This window comes from Anolis sagrei, chromosome 2 (assembly GCF_037176765.1).
Source record: "Anolis sagrei isolate rAnoSag1 chromosome 2, rAnoSag1.mat, whole genome shotgun sequence".
Taxonomy (NCBI): Eukaryota; Metazoa; Chordata; class Lepidosauria; order Squamata; family Dactyloidae; genus Anolis; species Anolis sagrei.
This window is the reverse complement of record NC_090022.1, coordinates 26,807,851-26,830,149: the sequence shown is the minus strand read 5'-3', so window position 1 is coordinate 26,830,149 and position 22,299 is coordinate 26,807,851. Positions and strand designations below refer to the sequence as shown.

At 42.9% G+C, this 22,299-nt stretch overlaps 1 protein-coding gene across 4 annotated transcripts in view; it reads right to left on the bottom strand.

Annotated features, from left to right (window-relative positions):
• MTMR14 (myotubularin related protein 14) overlaps positions 1–22,299 on the bottom strand; it is a 108,581-nt gene that overhangs the window by 14,776 nt on the left and 71,506 nt on the right. For 2 of the 4 annotated variants that reach the window (XM_060766540.2, XM_060766541.2), the window contains exons 17-18: positions 20,628–20,804; positions 522–668 (exon numbers count right to left, since the gene is read on the bottom strand). In XM_060766540.2, coding sequence (XP_060622523.2) covers positions 522–668; positions 20,628–20,804 — 324 coding nt within the window. The remainder of the gene's footprint in view (positions 1–521; positions 669–20,627; positions 20,805–22,299) is intronic. The other 2 variants (XM_060766543.2, XM_060766544.2) reach the window with 1 other exon arrangement.

Genomic DNA, 22,299 nt, shown 5'->3' with positions numbered 1-22,299 from the left:
CTATCTCAATCTCAGTGCAAATTAAATTGAAGGATGTGCCTGACAATTGCATGTATTGCACTGAGAAGACCAAAATGTGGCAGGGAAGCTAGTGACTAGTGAATCTATCAATAAGAAAGATACAAGCACTTCAAGATGCAACATATGTTCATGAACTATTTTTGGTGAATCAAATGTAAAGTCATTAGACATCCAGCTTTGTCATAGATATAGCTGCATCCTTGGGGCAAAGTCATTTTCATGATCTCCCATCAGCGCTGCAATAGCAAGCCCATGAAGGAAAGCATGCCTTGCCTAGGGAGGGGCCCCATAAAGGAATGTCACACTGAGTTAGACCACTGGACCAGCAGCTAGCTTCATATGATCAAATCAAGCCGAACCAATAATGGCCCCTGAGGGTCTTGGGCAGAGGCATCTTCCAGGCAGGCGAGTCTTGGCTTTTTTAAATGTTAAGAACTGAATCAGAAGCCTCAGATGAGCCAAGCATGACCCTGTCCCCACAAAGTTCTGCCCACACTTACAAAGAACTGTTAGGGCGCTCATCCGGAAAGCTGTAAGGAAGGGAGGAGGAATCTGTCTGCTCCTGTATACTGCCACTCCCTGTTACCATCTGCCAGCTGCCGAAGTCGGTAGAGATGGAAGATCCAGGAAGAGAGTGGTCGGCCGATCTGGGGCAAGGAGAGAGGAGACGGTGCAAGTCAGTGGCTTCATTCAGCAACTTCTGGCCCTTCCGCTATAGCCCCCATTGGCCCCTGGCCCCTCAGAATTGCAGGGATGTAAAAGCTGTGGCAGGTTGTAGAGCCCACGTCAATTCCTTCTATGGTGAAAAGATGATGAGCTTGATGAAAGGAGAAGGGACCTGAATCCGCAAGCCAGGCTAAACTGGGCCAAATCAAAAGTCCGTCATGCAGAAGCCGTGAGAGCTAAGAGCGATCCTGTCATAAGAACCCAGGAAAAAGGGATGCCATTCCCAAACAGGAGCCCTGACGCCACGTCATGCAAGCTAGCAAGCTGATCCAACACAAATGTGCAGAGGAGCATGGAAACAAACAAGAGGTTGGTGTAGCTGGTGCTTCTGGGAGGATGTTCAGGATCTTCTTTTTCCTGCCTTTCTCAGCGAGATGAGAGCAGCATCCTGAAAAAATGGGCCTAATGTTGTCCATCCAGAAGATGGAGCTGGTACCCTCATGAGATACAGGGCACCACGCAGGAAGGAAGCTTGTGAAATCAGGCATTGAATGCAAAGAAGTGACCCCGAAAGAGCAGAACAGAGAGAAAATACCATCTCAAGGAGAATTAACCTTATTCTCATCTTCCTCATTCCTTTCTCTCTTTTTGTCTGAGAATGCATAGCTGGTGGCTCAAGGGTGACACATAATGCTGAACATTAAGCAGTGGTACAAGCTTGGTGATTTGGAAGTAATAAAGCTGCAAGGAGCAAAGCAGCATCCGTTCTGCAGCAGCAAGCTTATGAGAAATACATTTAATTTTTTTTAGAAAAAGAAAAGACCCTTCAGGCTACTGCTTTCAACCGGCACCCCAACAGATGCTGACATTTGGCAGTAGCAACAGCCTTCCTTACCTAAAAGGTCATTTGGATGTGCAGAGAATAATCTGGATTTTTTGTTTGAAAACTACTTTTAGCTCTTGGCAAGCACCATCTCCTCCCTCTCCATCCCCCAAAGCCATCTTAGGTGAATGGTTGCCAACTTTGGGAACAGGAAAGAGCAAGAAAAGAGGACCAACAAGTCGACAGGGCAAGCAGGCCACCGGTTCCTCCAAAGGCTCCGCATCTCAAAACATATTCCTTCTTTGTCTATTTCAACGAAGGCTTTCCACGGCAGTTTGTAATGCAGTGTACAGAGCTCTCTACTTCAGTCATTAACACAGAACACAATGTGCAAATCCAACATCTTGCTTAGTACAATGACCAATTGCACACCTCCAGTCAACTGACAATAGCAAATCAGATGCTTTCACAAAACCCATAGGTAAACCTAGTAGGCAATACTTCTTCCCTGTACGTGTTCACTGGCAGTAAGACCTGTTAGATGGTGCACTGATTACTAGTTGTGGACGGTGTATATGTCAATGAATAGAAAACTACCACCCAACTTTCTGCATGCCAGATGCCAAGGATGCTTTGAATTACTCTTCCTTTTCTTCTTTCTGCTGACAACTTTGGGATGGTGGTGAAGAATAGTGAATTTGAATTGTAGAAAGAGACGCAAGCACGAATGTGATAAATACTAGAGTTCTTTCTCCATTGCAATCCACAGTTGTCTCACTGGAATCTGACTGTGTACGAACTGCTTTTTTAAAAACAGCATATTGATGCAAAGATGGAATAAGGAAGAAAAGAAATACTCAGAAGAACACTTAGCTCCACTCTGATGATCTTTGTAGCAACAGCATAAACTCTGGGTTGCTGTGAGTTTTCAGGGCCCTATGGCCATGTTCCAGAAGCATTCTCTACTGACATTTCATACACATCTATCACAGGCATCCTCAGAGGTGTGAGGTCTGTTGGAAACTAGGCAAGTAGGGTTTATATATCTGTGGAATGTTCAAGATGGGAGAAAGAAATCTTTATCTGCTTGAGGCAAGCATGAATGTTGCAATTGGCCACCTTTATTAGAACTGAATGGCCTCGTAGCATCAAAGCCTGGCTGCTTCCTGCCTTGGGGGAATCCTTTGTTGGGAGGTGTTAGCTACCTTGATTGTTTCCTGTCTGGAATTCCCCTGTTTTTTGAGTGCTGGTGTTTTTTATTTACTGTCCTGATTTTAGAGGGTTTTTTTTAAACTGGTAGTCAGATTTTGTTCATTTTCATGGTTTCCTCCTTTCTGTTGAAATTATCCACGTGCTTGTGAATTTCAGTGGCTTCTCTTTGTAGTTTGATATGGAGGTTGTTAAAGTCACCCAGCATTTTTGTGTTCTCAAATAAGACGCTGTGCCCAGGTTGATTTATCAGGTGCTCTGCTATGGCTGAATTCTTAGATTGAATTAGTCTACAATGACTTTCATGTTCCTTGGTTCGTGTCTGGGCCATGCTGCGTCTGGTAGTCCCTATGTAGACTTGTTCACAGCTGCATGGTATACAGTAGACTCCTGCAGAGGTGAGAGCATCCCTTGTGTCCTTAGCGGAACATAGCATTTGCTGGATTTTCTTAGTGGGTTTGTAGATCGTTTGTAGGTTATGTTTCTTCCTCAGCTTCCCTATGCGGTCAGTGGCTCCCTTGATGAATTCCTCACATGAAACAATCAGGGCCAGCTAACACCTCCCAACAAAAAAAAACCCCAGGCAGCAACCAGCCATGCTTTGGATCTGCAAGACCCTTAAATGCTAATCAAGGTGGCCAATTGCAACATTCACACCTGCCTCAAGCAGACAAGAGTTTTTTCTACCACTCTGGACATTCCACAGATATTCAAACCTCACTTGCCTAATTTTCAACTGACCCCACAACCTCTGAGGATGCCTGCCACAGATGTGGGCAAAATGTCAGGAGAGAATGCTTCAAGAACATGGCTATGCAGCCCGGAAAACTCACAACAACCCAGTGATTCCGGCAGAATAGCCTTGAACAACGGCATAAACTCTCTTCTCACAAGAAAGTCAGCAAGATAGGGCGATAAGGATGTAGAAACCAGGAGGTGTAAATGTGAGTGCATCAGATGCACAGGTAAAATGGAGTGAGGTGAGCAAAAAAATACAGACGTATTTGCTGAGATCAGATATTAGTGCCTCCCTGAAGCAATCAGCATAGATCCTTCCCGCATTGCAGTCACAGTCACCATTCTTTTGCAGAGGATGTCTCATGTTACTACATGACAGCTCTGACCAAAACCTAAATGCCGACGAAAGAAAGGTCCTGGCAAATGGTTGGCCAAGGAGGACTATTCTTGAAGATGACTCACCAATGGTGATACAGAGGTAAAGGCAGTAGGTGGTGTATGCGAGACAGAGCACTACAATAGGGTTCAGGTAGAGAAGAGTCAGCCATCCTAATTGACAGTAAAAACTTTGCAAAAGGAAGAACTACGCCCAAAGAAGTGAATGTGAAATAAAGTCCCCATGATTCTCAGGGATCAGAGATTTTCTACACAGAATCCTAGTGGAAAAAAGAACAGATGTGTTCCATAAGGGGAAGAGTAACTCATGAACTCAAAGCACAGAGACTGTATCCTTCTTAATGCATAGATCCATGCTTTTCAGACAGTCTAAGGCCTGGACCTTCTTGGACAGGGCAAAATTCATTCTGTCAGTGAAGTCATCAAATTGAGAACTGAACTTTGTAGAATACCAGCTGCCCAGAATAGAGGACAGGAAGGAGCCAATGGAAAATGTTACTGGTTTCTTGGTCAGCAAAGCTGAAGTATGCGAGAGAAGCCAAAGAGGGTGGGTGAGTGTGAATGTGGTCTGCCATGTTCCCTAAACACAAAGATGTTTACAAGTTTAAGATCTTCTGGGGAGGCCTTGCTCTCGGCCCCGCCTCTGTCTCAAACACACTTGGCAGGGACGAGAGACAGGGCCTTCTCAGTGGTGCCCCCCCTGTGGAATTCACTCCCCAGGGAAATTAGGTCACCGTCATCCCTCCTCACCTTTAGAAAGAAGGTAAAAATGTGGATGTGGGACCAGGCCTTTGGGTAATTAGGCTGAAATGGCAATTGACAATGTTGACAATGGCTTGGAAATGGATTATGGATAAGCCTTCTCTGTGGTAGCCCCCCGACTCTGGAACTCTCTCCCCAAGGACATCAGACAAGCCCCAACGTTGGCAGTCTTTAGGAAGAGCTTGAAGACCTGGCTGTTCCAGTGTGCCTTTCCAGAATAGGAAACTCCCAGCATCATGTCCCAAACACACTTTACCAGAGATTTAAGATTGTCTGCACATCGCAGCTACCCTAAAATCCTTACATTTCACCTGTCATGTCCAGCATTTTAATTTATTCATTACATTTGGCCCGGCCCTGGTTTTAAATGTGTCATGATGTATTGTTTTGATGTTTTACTGTTATTGCTTTAATGTTTATTGGTTTGCTTTATGAGTTTTATTGTCGTATTTGTTATGCTGTTGTTTTATTGAGGGCCTTGGTCTTTGTAAGCCGCACTGAGTCCTTCGGGAGATGTTAGCGGGGTACAAATAAAGATAATAATAATAATAATAATAATAATAATAAGTTAAATGGAGTACTCAGTCATAGCATACAGCTAGATAATGGCCACCAGACTGGTAACAGGTTCGGTAGACTGTAAGTATTGTTCTAATGTTTTTTATGCTTTTAACTATTGTAATTATTGGTGTTTTGTATTATATTATGCGGCATTGAACTGTTGCCAATTGGAAGCTGCCCTGAGTCCTCCCAGGGTTTGAGAAGGGCGGGGTAAAAGAGTTCGAAATAAATAAATAAATAAAAAGCTCAGCCAAGGAAATCCAGTACCAAGGGTTTAACTGGTAGCATTTTGCCTTTTCATTCATCTGTGTTGCCGAAAGGACTAACTGTTCCTTGGTAAATCTTTTGATTTCATTAAGAAACGGAAAGGCTCTAGTCCTCATTGTTGCAGAGAAGAGTTGGGGGAGAACAATTCTGTGAACAAGATCTCTGACTTCATCCTTCAAAGCACACCTCCTCCTTGCTTTGCCATCTCACTTTCCTCCCTTCAAGGCTTTTGAATTCCACAAAAGCCCAACTCTTGCCAATCTCAGTTATGCAAATCGAACCATTCTTGCAAGGGTAGAAATGACACGATTTCTATGAGCACAGCACGGCAGTAATCTCATCAGGGAAACTGGATTATGCTTCAAATGCCAAGGACCTCCACCCCTCAAATAGCTGAAAAGGCAGGAGAGATATTTTGGTCTAATAGCCTACCAGATGTATAGAAATCAGGAACTTAAGCCTTGTTGCCAGGAAACGGAGGACAAAACAAGGTGTCAAAGAGTATTTTTTGTCCTTTTCGAAGTGGGTTCTAGTAGATCCTAAAGCTAAGTATTGTTAAAAACTGTTCGACTCCGGCTGCTGCAAAATGTTCCAGAAACACGTCATCCTACAATCCTTTGTGAAGGGGTCATAATTCAGTGATTTGCAGGTAGTGAAATACCTACCATCCCTCAAGATCCTAGACATTCAATGCCTTACCGCAGAAGACAATACCAATGGCTTGAATATATAAAAAGTAGCACGATATATTCCAAAGAACTCATGTCATTTGGTTGGGTAATGTTCAAAACTTCTCCTCCTCCTCCTCCAGCACTTTAAGCCACTCCTCATAGGGCTTGTTCTCCAGACCCTTAATCATTTTAGTCACCCTCCTCTGGACGCATTCCAGCTTCTCAATATCTCTCTTTAATTGTGGTGCTCAGAACTGGACACAATATTCCAGATGTGATCTGACCAAGGCAGAATAGAGGGGTAGCATGACTTCCCTGGATCTAGACACTATACTCTCATTGATGCAGGCCAAAATCCCACTGGCTTTTTTTTTTGCTGCCGCATCACATTATTGGCTCATGTTTAACTTGTTGTCTACGAGGACCCCAAGATCTTTTTCACATGTACTGCTCTCGAGCCACACGTCCCCCATTCTGTACCTTTGCATTTCATTTTTTCTACCTAAGAGAAGTATCTTGCATTTGTCAGTGTTGAACTTCATTCTGTTAGTTTTGGTCCATCTCTCTAATCTGTTAAGATTGTTTTGAATTCTGTTCATGTCTTATGGAGTATTGGCTCCATCATATATGCCTCCCTTTTGGGAGATGGTGGCAGGATATATATAAATGTGTATTATTATTATTATTATTCTGATAGAAAAACACAGTATGTCACAGCAAATGAGGTCTATATGTTGGATTTCGTATCACAAAATCACAAGTTGAACACTTCCCAAGCGTCCAGGACAGTGTGATGTATTTTTGAATGATGCGCGCAGATCCAAGTAAGGTGGCAATTTGACCGTGATTTTGTCTATGTTTATTGTTTCCAAATGCTGGGTGAGATCTTTTGACCACTGTACTGGTTTATGCCAGAGCCTTTGCAATTTGATTTTGAGGTCCCGATAACGGCTGAATTTTTCCTGTTGTTTTTCCTCAATGCGACTGTCACCTAGTATGGCAACATCAATAATCCGAACTTTTTTCTTTTCCACAATCGTGATGTTGGGTGGATTGTGTTCCAAAACTTTGTCAGTCTGGATTCGAAAGTCCCAAAGTATTTTTGCATGTTCATTTTCCACTACCTTTGCAGGTTTATGATCCTGCCAATTCTTTATTATTATTATTATTATTATTATTATCATTACACAAACATTCCAAATCCAAAACATGCATCGGAGGTGAGGGATGCTCTCCCTGCAGTAAAATCTGGCCCACAGCATGCCTGTTGCTTGAATTGCTGCTAGTCGAAAAGCAATGACAAATAGCCCATAAAGGAAAAGGCTGAAGAACTGCTTATGGGGACTCATCTCCTGTACTGACTGGCACAAAACTTATATGGGTTGCGTTCATTAATTTGCAAGAGCCTTATGCCTTCTTAGGAAAAATGGTGCTTAAGAAATTTCAAGCAACAACAAGAGGAGGAGGAGAATCTATATAGGTCAGGCAGTGAGGAGTGGGAATTAGACTAACCATACTGCAAAGACGCCACATTATTGTCCCTCTCCTGTAATACCCTTATCGACCCTGTCTTCTCTGTCCCTATGCTGCTTCCCATACCCGCACGGTCCCTACAGCAAAACAGAGGCAAACACTAAACATCCAAGCAATTAAAACACAGTTTTAAGCTCTTTAATTGATTCTATTTGTACACCACTCTGAGGTCCTAGGATATAGGGCAGGATATAAATATTAATATAATCTCAAATAAAAGCCCAAGCAAAGGGTGTCGGTTTTTTCTCCTCTTCTGGCCATGGGAACTGAGGTTTTCTTGTTTCAAATTAAGAAGAATGATTATTCACCTGCACCTCAAGGACCGGAGGGTGCCTGAGTCTAAACACCAGGTCAGGTCGGAGGAAGTGAGAATTAGCAATGCACCATATTAGTTATTAGCATATGAAATGCTACTCAGTTCTGAGCAAACCCAAAGTAGGTTCTTTGCTTTTAGAGACCTGATCATAGCTGCTCTGACCTGGCTGTCAATGAATGCCATTCTGCTTCCCAAATGAGAGGGAGCTGGATACTTTTAATACCATCTACAGCAATAAGCCAGGCCTTTTGAAGGGAAAGCAGGCTAATGAGGCCAAGGCAGGCCATCACAGCGCTGCCCTTTTCCATCGCAGGAAGACCATTATGAGCTACTGGGTCTTCAAGAGTCCTGAGTCTCTAAGCTGAGGCTTCAGAAAAAAGAGTTCCATTTAATTAGGTAACGCCTTCCTGCCGCACCATCTTTCCCTGGCAGCATTATATGAGTTTCTGGAAACTCTTTTCTTTTTTTAAACCAGCCAGTCAGTCAACTTAACTAGGAGAAGGAGAAACTTTTTCACCTGCTGTCTCTCTTATACAGGCATTCCTCCTTTGTCTTATTCACTCAAGCCTCAAAGCCAGGGTTTGGTTCAAGATTGTTGGGTTTCATCCATGGGACTTCACGAGTTTCTTCTGCCCTCAATGAGTAGCTAGAGATAGGATTAGATAGGGATTCTTTCCCCCACATTCCTATGCATGCTTATCCCAGAAGGGGCTTTGTCTTTACTCTTCCTGCTCGCCACTCCTCCCCCTTTGAAGACGTAGCAATGGAATCTCTGCGAAGAATGAGGTAACTTCCTCTTTATAGGTATCTTTATTGCCCTAGCTTGGACATGTGGTCATTTTCCATTGCTCTCTCTTTGCCTCTGTCTCCCTTCAATTGAGGACACATTTTGCCTTTCTCCAGGCAAAATGTAGCTGCATGGATATTTAGATATTTTATACGTTTACCTTCCTTAGAATATGAGTTTGGTAAGCTAGTTAGCTCCAAGAACTTTTCTGTCTAGAATGGACACCTGGGGGGGGGGGGGGCTGCAAGGGGGTGTTAGAGGCGTCACCGGGGACCATCAGAAAACACAATATTTTCTATTGATCATGAGGGTTCTGTGTGGGAAGTTTGGTCCATTTCTATCGTTGGTGGGGTTCCGAATGCTCTTTAATTGTAGGTGAACTATAAATCCCAGCAACTACAACTCCCAAATAACAAATTCAATCCTTCCCTAACCCCACCAGTATTCAGATTTGGGCATGTTGAGTATTTATGCCAAGTTTGGTCCAGATTCATCATTGTTTGAATCCATTGAGCTCTCTGGATGTAGGTGAACGACAACCGCCAAAATCAATGCTCACCAAACCCTTCCAGTATTTCCTGTTGGTCATGGGAATTCTATGTGCCAAGTTTGGTTCTATTCCATCTTTTATTGAGTTTAGTATGCTCTTTGATTGTAGGTGAACTATAAATCCCAGCAACTACAACTCCCAAATGGCAAACTCAATCCTCCCCCAACCCCACCAGTATTCAGATTTAGGCGTATCGGGTATTTGTGCAAAATTTGGTCCAGTGAATGAAAATACATCTTGCATATCAGATGTCTACATTGCAATTTGCAACAGTAGCAAAATTCCAGTTATGAAGTAGCAACGAAAATATTATTGTTGGGGGTTACCACAACGTAAGGAACTGTATTAAAGGGTCGCGGCATTAGGAAGGTGGAGAACCACTGATCTAGAATGTATTTCTTTTCTTGAATACATACTTTGAACCTAAAGTTGTGACTCTGCAATCCTTTTCCATGCTGTTGAATTGAAGCTTATCCTGGCTCACCACATGTAAGTTTCTGCTGGTTATGCAGTCTGCTTCTAGCACTCTGCTATATTTTTGGTGGGATCCCTCCAACTGAGGGTTGTTTTGAGCCTAACAGCTCTGATTCCCAACAAAGATGAAGCTCACTGAATGTTGCTATGAAATCTTTTTTTAAAAAACACGGGGCTGCCTAGCTACTGTTCCCTCCACATGATTACCAAAGCTGAAATCAATCATGTGAAACACAATTTTAAAAAGAAGTTGAGTGCATTTGCATAATTTCTATTTATCGTCAGCGTACAATATCTTTAAACTCTGCAGATGTTGGAAACTATGGGTTTTTAAAAGTTACACAAAATTTTGATTGTACAGACGTAAGATTTGACTACAGTCTGGATTTAAAACAAGTGTTTGGCACCAGCGACTGCTGTACACAACCAGTCATTGCTTGGCGTAAATAGTTGGCGACAGTAAATAGACACAGCAATAAGAAGAGTTCAGAAATATTTAACCATAAAGACCAGAAACCTAACAATTACTCTATTAACAGCAGCTGGAGGGCAGAAGGTCTTTGTGGCAACTGCAGAAGCACAGCTGGCATGTGAACACCTCTTGGCAGCCAGCAGCGCTTTTCCAACAGGCCTATTTGCTGTCACATTAGAGCATTTACGGGCCTGACCCAAGGTAATAATTAGAAAACCATTAAAGGCCATGAGCCAAGCCACTTGGTACAGAAGTCACAAGGGAGGAGAGGGTTTGGGCTCTGGGTTGCAGCTGATGCCATCTCTGCAAAGCTTCCTCACTAATGGTTCATTACAGGCTTCCTTGGTCACAGAGACGGGCTTCCAAGAGAGAGATTTTAGAAAACAGTGAGCATTTTTCAAAATGTGCAAGCAAAGAAAAAGAGCTTGGACGTACAAGCTAGAAATCTGGACTACAAATTCAACAAACCCTCTATTCCACCTTGGTCAGACCACTCCTGGAATACTGTATCCAATTCGGGGCACTGCAATTTAAGGGAGATGTTGACAAGCTGAAATGTGTCCAGAGAAGGGTGACTAAAAGGATCAAGGGTCTGGAGAACAAGCCCCACGAGGAGAGACTTAAAGAACTGGGGATGTTTAGTCTGAAGAAGAGAAGTCTAAGAGGAGACATGATGAAGGCCATGCATAAATATGTGAGGGGAATCATAAAATCATAGAGTTAGAAGAGACCTCATGGGCCATCCAGTCTAACCCCCTTCCAAGAAGCAGGAAATCACATTCAAAGTCATAGGAAGGAGGGGTAGGCTGGTTTTTTGCTGCCCTGCAGGGTAGGACGCGGAGTAATGGCTTCAAACTACAAGAAAGGAGATTCCACCTGAACATTAGGAAGAACTTCCTGACCTTGAGAGCTGTTTAGCAGTGGAACTCTCTGCCCTGGAGTGTAGTGGAAGGTCCTTCTTTGGAAGCTTTTAAGCAGAGGCTGGATGGCCATCTGTTAGGGGTGCTTTGAGTGCAATTTTCCTGCTTCTTGGCAGGTGTTTGGACTGGATGCCCACACGGTCTCTTCCAACTCTATGATTCTAAGCCCAAAGTGGGACAGGGAACACAATACATACAAAGCATAAAAGCAGCACTGAAGGGCTTTTCACAGGAGTGAAGAAATTTCCTTATTTGAGCGCCAAATTCCGTTTTAGAGACGGTCTTGAGGGTCACATATCCATGGAGTGGGGAACTAAAGACAAAAAGACAGGCCTCAAAAAACAATGTATTTTAGCTTGCTGCCAGAAACTAAGGCTTGAAGAGAAGCCTCACAAACTTTGAGAATGGAGGAAAAACTTGTACAAAAGCTGAGAAACCACCAAATAACAGTGCTTTTAGAGCAGTAGGCGGGCTGTTTTTGAAACCTCAAGGTGCAAGACTAGCACCCCATAAAGATCAGGGTCTCAAGTTTCCCACTGTTTTAGAAAAAAAACATGAAAGTATAAGGCAGAAAACTGTAAAATGGCACAATTGGGAACTTCAGAGTACATCTGGCAGCATCTCAGACCTGTCTTGGGCCAGGTCCCACTTTTTTTAAAGGGACTATATAGTCAAGGAGAGCTGTATGTTGTAAATGGTTAGCACATTTAGAGCTAGAACTGTGTTTTTTGATTGAAGTTTCAGCTTCCTTATCTCCGAGAGCAACAACCAAAGAGATAGCATAACAGATGGCATCTTCATGAGCAATGGAAGACCTAAGCCCATCCTGAGTGCTGTCTCCAAACAACAGGAACCAACTATCAGATAAAGGTTATTTTTTGGATGGCACTTCCCTTGGGAAGTCTGACTTGGCCATGGTAGTCCATGCTCTGGTTACATCCCGTATAGACTACTGCAACACGCTCTACATGGGGCTGTCTTTGAAGACTGTTCGGAAGCTTCAAATGGTCCAATGGATGGCAACCAGGTTACTAACAGGAGCGGCAGTCAGGAAGCACACAACTCTTCTGCTGCGTCAGCTCCACTGGCTGCCAGTTCGCTACCGGGAACAATTCAAAGTGCAGGCTTTACCCTATAAAGCCCTAAACAGTTCTGGCCCAGCTTACCTGTCTGAATGTATCTCTCCCTATGAACCAGCTAAGAGCTTAAGATCACCTGGGGAGACCCTGCTCTCGGTCCCACCTCCTTCGCAGATGCGACTGGCGGGAACGAGAGACAGGGCCTTCTCAGCGGTGGTCCCTTGGCTATGAAACACCTTCCCTAGTGATATCAGATTGGCTCCCTCCCTCCTAACATTTCGAAAAAGAGTTAAAACCTGGTTTTTTGAGCAAACATTTGCAAATGCAGTGTAACACACTAATTCAGATCCACAGAATGATTTGATGATGTGACGGGAAAATGATTTTAGTAATGAGACGCTGAGGACTTGTGTTTTATTGTTTTTCTTGCTTTTACTGTTTTTATGTGGTCTATATTATATGTTAATGTTTTTAAATTATATTTTATGTTGTTGGGGGCCTTGAGTCGCCTTCGGGCTGAGAAAGGAGGTATATAAATATGGTAAATAAATAAATAAATAAACAAACAAACAAATAAATCTCCATGCAGCATGACTATCTGGATTTGGGATTCTGGGAGCTGCAGCACGAAAAGTAACTTTCCCATGCTCTTCTAAGCAGCATTGCTTTACCTTCTGAAAGCAGTGTTTCTGAAATCAGTATTCTTTTGCAAATCCAAGACCATTGTGCTGGCTTTGTTTAATAGATTTAGCAAAAGCGCATTCAGACGTGGCTTAACTGGCTTGCTAAAGCCGCATTAGTGTCCTAGGCGCTTCTTTCAGGCATTAATCCCACCTCCTAGAGGCAAACACTTCCTTTCCCCTTGTTCCTTAAGCATATTACCAACAAGGAACACAGGAGGCCCATTTTTCATAGTCTGGCCAATGATGGTGCAGACAGCGCAACCCCAGTTTCATATATGATGTGTACTTGGGGAAAGATTTTTTTGAGCCAGGGTGAATACCAGTTTTTGTTGTTGTTGTTAGAGAGCATTATTAGATTAGCTCTTTTACTAGGATTACTTTGTGTGTGAGATTTTTTTAATGCTCAACAGTGATGCCTCTCAATGAACAAGAATTTTAAAAAAGTGCAGCTTCCAAAAGCAAGTGAGGGACAAATTCAGCAGTTTGGGAGCCATGCACTTGGAGATAAGTAAGCTTTTCTGTGACATTTCATTTCTATCAGGCCACATGGCGATTAAGTGGAGATAATGAGTCCGGAGGTGGGTGGGAAGGCTGATCATCAAGCAAGTTGTTCAAGAGCTACCTCCGTGACCCAGGTGTGGATGGAGAAAGAGGTTCAGTTTGTTCCACTGGGCACTCAAGGCTTCCTCGTCGCTGTTCAGAAAGCAGACAAACCCCCACCAGGCAAGATTGAGCAATGCCATTTTCCTGCACTCCCTCACAGCTTCACTCAGCGTGGATGCTGGGAAGCAGGCGCTTGGCAGCTTAACTACCTCTATGCTTATTTGCCTTCAATTAAAGTTCTTTGCTCTAGCCCGCAGAGACCAAGAGAACCATGGGGTTCCTCTTTTGCAGAGATTGCCGGCTTGTCTGTATAACGGCAGAACCTTCTCTTGGGGACCCGAGGAATGAGAGGAAAACCAACATCTGCTTCTTCTCCTTGTCTCCAGATCTAATGGGCACCGCAACAGAGCCATCTCTCCCACTCTCCTTATTCCCGCAACCCTCCATGACTTGCCTGCCTGCCTCCTGCCTATCAATACACACAGGAAATGGCAGGTAGCCAATTAAGATACCTATTGTAGTAGCTGCTGGCCTACTGGAATGCCGGCTTCTCCAGTGCAGCAGTTGCTAAGTGTTTTGTTGCCATAGCCACGAGTCCAGGAGATCAGAAAGCCACGCGCCGCCATCTCCTCCCTTCCATAGATGACATGCTGTACTTGCCTTGAGTGGAAACTTTAGCACCATGGTTGGCGTAGTAAGGATCAGGACCTGCACTCATATTAGGCTGCTCTTCAAAAGAGAACTGCAAGCTCGGTAGCTCTCATAATAAATCAATAGTGATTAAACTGCTGAACCAAGAAAGCCACATGCTCCTTGACTAAATTCCTAAAACTCCAATTTCCCCTCGCAATGGATCCAAAGATGATAGAGTTATTTCCTCTTCAACGTGGAGTATTCAGAGCTTCTTACTCAGAAGCTGAAGATTTATTATTTATTTATGATATTTCTATCCCACCTTTCTCAGCCCGTAGGCAATTCAAGGCGGTTTACAAATTGGCAGTGATTCAATGCCATAGTAGTCACAAAATACAATTTAAAACATTTAGGACAACATTATAAAAATCCATTAAAAACCATTAAAAACATATAATCACCAATGTCATAAAGCATCCTTTCCAGCACAAGAGAAGGATGGTCCACAAGTCAGTGGAAAAGCACATGCTTCCCATGTAGAAAAACCTAGTTTCAATCATTTCTAGCAGATAGTGGGAAGGATCCCCCATCACTAACCCTATGGACCAGATGACATCAAGTTGTGTACCTGTCTCCTCAGTCATCCCTGACCAAAGGGTCAGGTGGAGCTCTTCACAACCAATGCTGAGGAAAGAGGAGGAAAGAGGATAAACAATAAAGGCAACGCAGAGTAGTGGGCAGAGTACTTAGCTTAGCTTCTTTCCCTCCTTTCCTTCATGGGACAGACAGAAGTGGAACCAAACCAGGAAGGAAATTCCCATTATCTCCAGTGTATGAAGGCAGCTGGGATATTTATCAAGACCTACATCTTCAGAACAATCCTCAAGGCGGAGCCCACAGAACTCCATGGGCTGGAAAACTACATCTACATTTTAAAACAATTTTTTTTAAAAGCAGACCAGTGATGCCTTGACTGATACAAGTATAACAAAGCCACAGTTAGGTGCCTGCCATACAAGGTGCCCTCTTAGGGACATCCTTCACTTTCATGGAGGAAGAGATGCTAGTTAGCTCAGAAAGGACTATCAGGAGCTGGGGTAAAGCCACTTCCTGTTGGCTTGCTCTGAAAATGGCACTACCTGGGCCAAGAAACTGAGCATAAAATGCCATTATTGAACTGGGCAGGAGTATACTTCAAGAACTGACAAGCTATATTGGAACAACAAAGGTCGCCCTCTACTCTGCTTTGGTCAGACCACACCTGGAATATTGTGTCCAATTCTGGGCACCGCAATTGAAAAGGGATGTTGACATGCTGGAATGTGTCCAGAGGAGGACTACTAAAGTGATCAAGGGTTTGGAGAACAATCCCTATGAGTAGCGGCTTAAAGAGCTGGGCATGTTTAGCCTGCAGAAGAGACGGCTGAGAGGAGACATGATGGGGGCCATGTATAAATATGTGAGAAGAAGTAATGGGAGGAGGGAGCAGGCTTGTTTTCTGCTGCCCTGGAGACTAGGATGTGGAATAATGGCTTCAAACTATAGGAAAGGAGATTCCACCTGAACATGAGGAATAACTTCCTAACTGTGAGAGCTGTTCAGCAGTGGAACTCTCTGCCCCGGAGTGTGGTGGAGGCTCCTTCTTTGGAGGCTTTTAAGCAGAGGCTGGATGGCCATCGGGGGTGCTTTGAATGCAATTTTCCTGCTTCTTGGGAAGGGGTTGGACTGGATGGCCAATGAGGTCTCTTCCAATTTTATGATTCTGTGATTATATAAAGTTTCTTCCCAGCTCCATCACTCATTGGCTGCTGGATGCTTCAACAGTGCCGAGAAAATATCCTCAACTCTACTATCATTTAAAATATACAAACCAGGCAGGTCCAATTCAGGTAGCTGTACTAGATCGAACTCTATAACTGTGGCTCCAAGTTGTATGTCAATAACTATTTTGTTTGGTGTGGGTTGGTTTGCAACTGTGGGATCTTGTTAAAATAGCCTGAAGATACTTGGTTTTCTCCCTTTTTAAGGAACAGCTTTTGAGCCCTTATCATTACATGTTGAAAGAGTTCTGTTGAGAGCTGGTAAATCACGGATACATCTTGTACCATATTTTCTAATGTGCTTTGAGGATCCACTGATCTTTCAAGACTCTTGAAGATAAACCGGACGTTAGCTATCCTTTCATACAAATCTCTCCTCTTCCTCTTATTCACTCATGACTCCCAGACATCCCCAAGTACAAAACACACAAACAACCACAGACTTTTAAAAATATATATAGCTGAAGGAAGTGCCAAGAATTAGAACTACCTAAAGGGCAAACAAGCAGCATAACAAGCCTTTTTTTATCCAGGCAGCCCACCACACTGTACCCTAACATTTAAATAAGACTTTATAAGCTTTTAATAAGCAGCAAGAAGGAATAATCCATGCTTTGAAACCTGCATCTTTTTTTTATTAAGAAATGAAAGAAGACTAAGCTATGGAAGACTGAATTTTGGTAGGGAAGGATTGTGTGCTTATTTGCTCAAAAAGTGGTATTACAGCATCTTTTTATGTTAGGAGAAAATCCAGCTTTTATGTACTTCCCAAGCTGGAGTTAGGCAGCCAAAGCTTAGTTGTGCAACTCTATTTTAAAATGTACCATACCTAATCCAAGCACAATTCTAAATAGCACACAATTAGAAACAAGACAAAAAACCTTAACATTGGATGATCCCATGCACGCATATGTATATATACACAAACATATAAATACATGCAGACCAGTCTAATGAAAACCTGATTTTAAGTTTTACAATGCTGCTAACACCAGTTTGAAAGATTTGGGTATTTTCAGAAAATACTCAAATTGAGAGCTACCTAAATAAATAAATAAAGTAGGGAAGCTACTTTTTCCTGTCAGGGGCCATTTGTATAACATCATTTGCGGGCTAAGCCTTTATTAATTAATTAATATCATAACAAATAATATTTATTTATTATAATAATATTTATTTATCTCCAGCTTCATGTGTGGGGACATGAGAGAAGCATTCCACAAGGATGGTAAAACATCAAACATCTGGGCGTTCCCTGAGCAATGTCCTTGCAGACGGCCAATTCTCTCACACCAGAAGTGACTTGCAGTTTCTCAAGTTGCGCATGACACAATTAAACAAAAATTAAAATCATATTAAAATTCCAAAGGCTGCATGGCACAAGAAGCTACCTGTGAACACAGAGGCTTACCGGTTTCAATACAACTGGCAAAAACAAGAGTGAAAGAAGCAAAATATGCCTGAGTGAAATGAGCCCAAAGCAGCTCAGGTCTGCATAGCAAGCAAAACAGAACCTACAGAAGAAACAGCATGGAAGCTCAGAGGAGCAACAAGAGCTGGGTTAAGTGGGAGGACTGGGGAAGGTGTCTTTCTTTATGCTCGGCCAGACCAAATGATTTTTCAGGCCTTATATGGCCTGTGGGCCAGATATTCATGCCAAAAATGCCCAGGGCAGAACAGTCCAAATGTAGAGTTAATGCTTGCAAGGCAATGGCATGGCAATTAGAACCCTATTATCCTGGGGGATAGGAAAGGAAAGGGAGCAAGGAGGGAATAGCCTAGTAAAAAATAGCAACGTGCTTCCCTCTCCTCCAGGACTGCCAATTCAACGGTCCATCTTCATCCCTGTGCCAACATGGAACCACAACAAACCAGGCAAAAGAGATCCACACAAATGAGATCCACAGGGATCCTGTAGAGCAGAGTTTCTCAAACTGTGCTCCTCCAGATGTTTTGGACTTCAGTTCATTTATTTATTTTATTTGCTACATTTATATACCGCCCCTCTCAGCCCAAGGGCAACTCGGAGCAGTTAACAATAGACAACAATGCCAGAGCAGATACAACAAAATAAAACAATAATTAATACTATAAAATACTAACCGCATTATAAAATCATAAAAGTCATACACAACATTTAAAACATTATCAAAGCGTCTCTGTCTCAAATCATTATCCACAATTCCTAACAGCTGGTAAACCGGCTGGGATTGAAGTCCAGATCACCTGGAGGCGTAAAACACTACTGTAGAGCAATGAAGCACTCCTTCTTATCCAGCCTCGAAAAGAGTAGAAAGAGAGCCAAAGATAGGAAGCCATGGCTTATAAAGCCTCTGGCCTCATCCTCCTCGTGTGACATGACTCAGTAGATAAACACACCAGGCAGGTTAACACTGGTCTGTATCCAGGGAAGCCATCAAAGGTGCTCCATCACCCATAGCAGGCAGAGCTGCACGGCCTTGGGTGCAAATTATTTTGTTTTGATTGCTGTTCTAATCCTGCATCTTGGATTTAGAACATATGCAACATTGCTATCATTGACTTTGTATACTGTAATGATCTTAATCTTCATCTGGGATCCAGTTTTGCAAGGCTTGTGAAAGGAATGAGATTTGAGTCAGTACTTGGTTAGCATTTGGGTGGGAGACCAAATTATCTCAGGGGTTGAATACAGATCCCGGGCGAGACAGTTCCTAACCTTGCTCTAAAGCAGTGATTCTCAACCTGTGGGTCCCCAGGTATTTTGGCCTACAACTCTCAGAAATACCAGCCAGTTTAACAACAGTTAGGATTTCTGGGAGTCGAAGACCAAAACACCTGGGGACCCACAGGTTGAGAACCATGTAGAAAGGACCTGAGCTGCTCCCCACTTCAGAATCCAATATGAAAGAACAGCCCAAAAGGCAGATCCTAATGGGGCAAACCAATAAGAGCAGGAGAGAAGAACCTAAGCAGATATCCTGAATCTGAAACAGTGCTACTGATTCAGAGACAACGTCATATTTGTCTGGAATATCACTATGCAAAGATATCATGTATTGTCAAAGGCTTTCATGGCCACAATAACTGGGTTGTTGTAGGTTTTTCGGGCTATATGGCCATGGTCTAGAAGCATTCTCTCCTGACATTTCACCTGCATCTATGGCAGGTGAAAAGTCAGGACCTCTGAGGGTGCCTGCCATAGATGCAGGCAAAATGTCAGGAGACAATGCTGCTAGAACATGGCCATATAGCCCAAAAAACCTACAACAACCCAAAGAGATCATGTTGTATTTATAGAGGCTAACTGAGAAAATGAAGTTGGTAGCGACTAATTTTATTCTCTGTTAGCCTCTATGGTAAATTCTATACCACCAAAAGCACCAAATTCGGTAGAAATCCATCAGCCTCCTTCTAACATGAAGTAGGCTTTGTCTATGAAAGCTCATGCTACCGACTTTCTCCTCTCAGTCAGTCTAAAGTACTGCTGTATATTAGGCTGCATTTTTCACTGGTATTTTGAGAGATTTCAGTTTAATTTTCCCTTTGCTATGTGCTTTTTTGTAATCATGTTTTTTCTTCTTCCTGATTGCATAGATTCATTTTCGTTCAAACCTGATTATTATTATTCCACTTTTTTATTGCTCTGTCTTTTCAGATTCAGATTCATCTTCCCCACAAAAGAATGGTATTTGATGCAAGGTAGTTTATGGTTCCTTTTGTAATCAAGAGCCTGGCACTTTTAGAAATGCATTCAATCATGAATGGTTTATGCCTTAGGAGGATTCTGAGCTGCTCAGACATTCGCCTCACGTTCAAAGCCACAGGACAGAACTTACACAGCATTAGAGGGCCCTTTCAACACACCGAGCATTGGCATACCTGCTCCTTTTACTGACACTGGTTTCTTATTTTCATACCTTCATTTCTCATAATTCCCAGAACTATCCCTCCATCACTACCTTATCCACAAATGTTCACTGTACATCTGGAAATTGAACTTGGCATCACTAAAAATATCAACTTTTTTTTCAAATACCAAGTTAGAAGAACTCATAGTAAAAGAAGAAGATTTGAAAACTGTAAAGTACATAAAATTCCCCAAAGTGGAACTGGCTTCAATTCAATCCACTATTGCATTCCTCTTTTATGGTTACTGTTTCCAAACCCACAGCCTATAAAGGTCTTTAATTCCCAACCTTGGCACTTTTTTTCTCTATTTCCATCCTTTCTCAGCCAGGTGCCTGTACCATCACGCAGAAAGAACAATTCCCTCAGGCAGCAATATCTGGACCTTATTTAAGAGCAGCAAAGTGTCACTTTAATTGTATTTTTACTGCCAGAGACCAGAGGCTGCAAACCATTCACTTTTTCTACCATGTGTTTTGATAAATTTCCAAAAATACCTCCTAAATATAAGGAAATTTACATTTTCAGGATGAATTCCTCCTGAGTGCATATAACTTTTTAAAATAGAAAAATCATCTGTTGAAAGGACTATAAGAATGTCTTCTCAAATATTAGCATGGCTACTTCCATAGTAGTTGGAACTCACCTGGCGAGGCTCATACTGGTCACGCTGGCCTCCAAATTCCCACTTTCCCACCCTCTGGTCTTCTCTTTCCAATGACTGTTACAAGACATACGCCGCACTTGCACCTCACCTGGCCTTGGGTACTTCCAGCGGACTGCTGCCCAGCCTTGAGAAATTATCCGAGTGATTGGAAGAGGAGGAACTAGAGGACCGTGCTTCAGGCACTCCTGGGAGAGGCAGTTTGTCTTCAGGTTGTTGTGTCCGGCTCCACAGAACTGTCTGAGGAGAGGATGCACAATTCTTCCTCCTGCAAGGAAAACACACAGGGATGAAACCTGGAAGCCATAATGAAAAATAACCCATTATGTATAATTAAACTTTTTCCTGCAACAATATTTGTAATTTGTATACAGGTTATGACTGGAATGGAATGAACAAGAACTTTGTGTTGTCAAAGGCTTTCATGGCTGGAAACATTGGGTTGCTGTGAGTTTTCCAGGCTGTATAACCATGTTCCAGAAGCATTCTTTCCTGACATTTATCCTCCTGGCAGGTATCCTCAGAGGTTGTGAGGTCTGTTGGAGGTTTATTTATCTGTGGAATGTCTATGTTGTCTGCTAGAGGCAAGTGTGAATGTTGCAATTGGCCACCTTGATTAGCATTTATGGCCTTCCAGCTTCAAAGCCTGGCTGGTTACTGCCTGGACAGATACCTACATAAAACTCCAACCATCACCCAAGTAAAAAAAGAAGCACACTTAAAGCCCTGGCAGACCATGCAAAATGAATCTGTGAACCCCACCTCCTCCAAGGTGAACTGAACCACCTAAACTGGGCTCCAATGGAGACTCCACTACAGACATCAGAAGAGCTGTAAGAACAAGAACAGGTCACGAGAGTAAATACAAAGATCCACACATCGACCACCGACCGCATAGAGAAGCTGATGAAGAAACACAACCTACAAATGCTCTCCAGACCCACTAAGGAAATCCAACATATGTTACATCCAGCAAAGAACAAGAGGAATCCTCTCACTTCTGCAGGAGTCTACCATATACGATGCAGCTGTGGATAAGTCTACCAAACGCAGCAGCAGCAGCAGCAGCCAAACACGAATCAAGCAACATGAAAAGCACTGCAGACTATTTCAACCAGAGAAGTCAGCCATAGCAGAGCAACTGATGAACCTACCTGGACAGAGGATATTATTTGAGGACATAGAAATGCTGGACCACTCTAACAATCACCATGTCAGACTACACAGAGAAGCCACTGAAATCCACAAGCATGTGGGAAATTTCAATGGAAAGGAGGAAACCATGAAAATGAACAAAATCTGGCTACCAGTATTTTAAAAACCTCTAAAATTAGGACAATAAATAAAGAACAACACTCAGAAAACAAGGGAAGCCAGCTAACACCTCCCAGCAAAGGATTCCCCCAGGCAGCAACCAGCCAGGCTTTGAAGCTACAAGGTCATTAAATGCTAATCAAGGTGGCCAATTGCAACATTCACACTTGCCTCAAGCAGACAAGAGTTCTTTCTCCCACCCTGGACATTTCACAGATATATAAACCCCATTTTCCTGGTTTCCAACAGACCTCTCAATCTCTGAGGATGCCTGCCATAGATGTGGGCAAAACGTCAGGAGAGAATGCTTCTGGAACATGGCCATACAGCCCAGAAAACTCACAGAGCAGCCCAGCAATAACTTTACTTCTTTTGCAGCAGAACAGTTATTGTATTTACGGAGAATGGCTACTATCAGTGAGTGGAAAATGAGAAATATCATGTGTTTC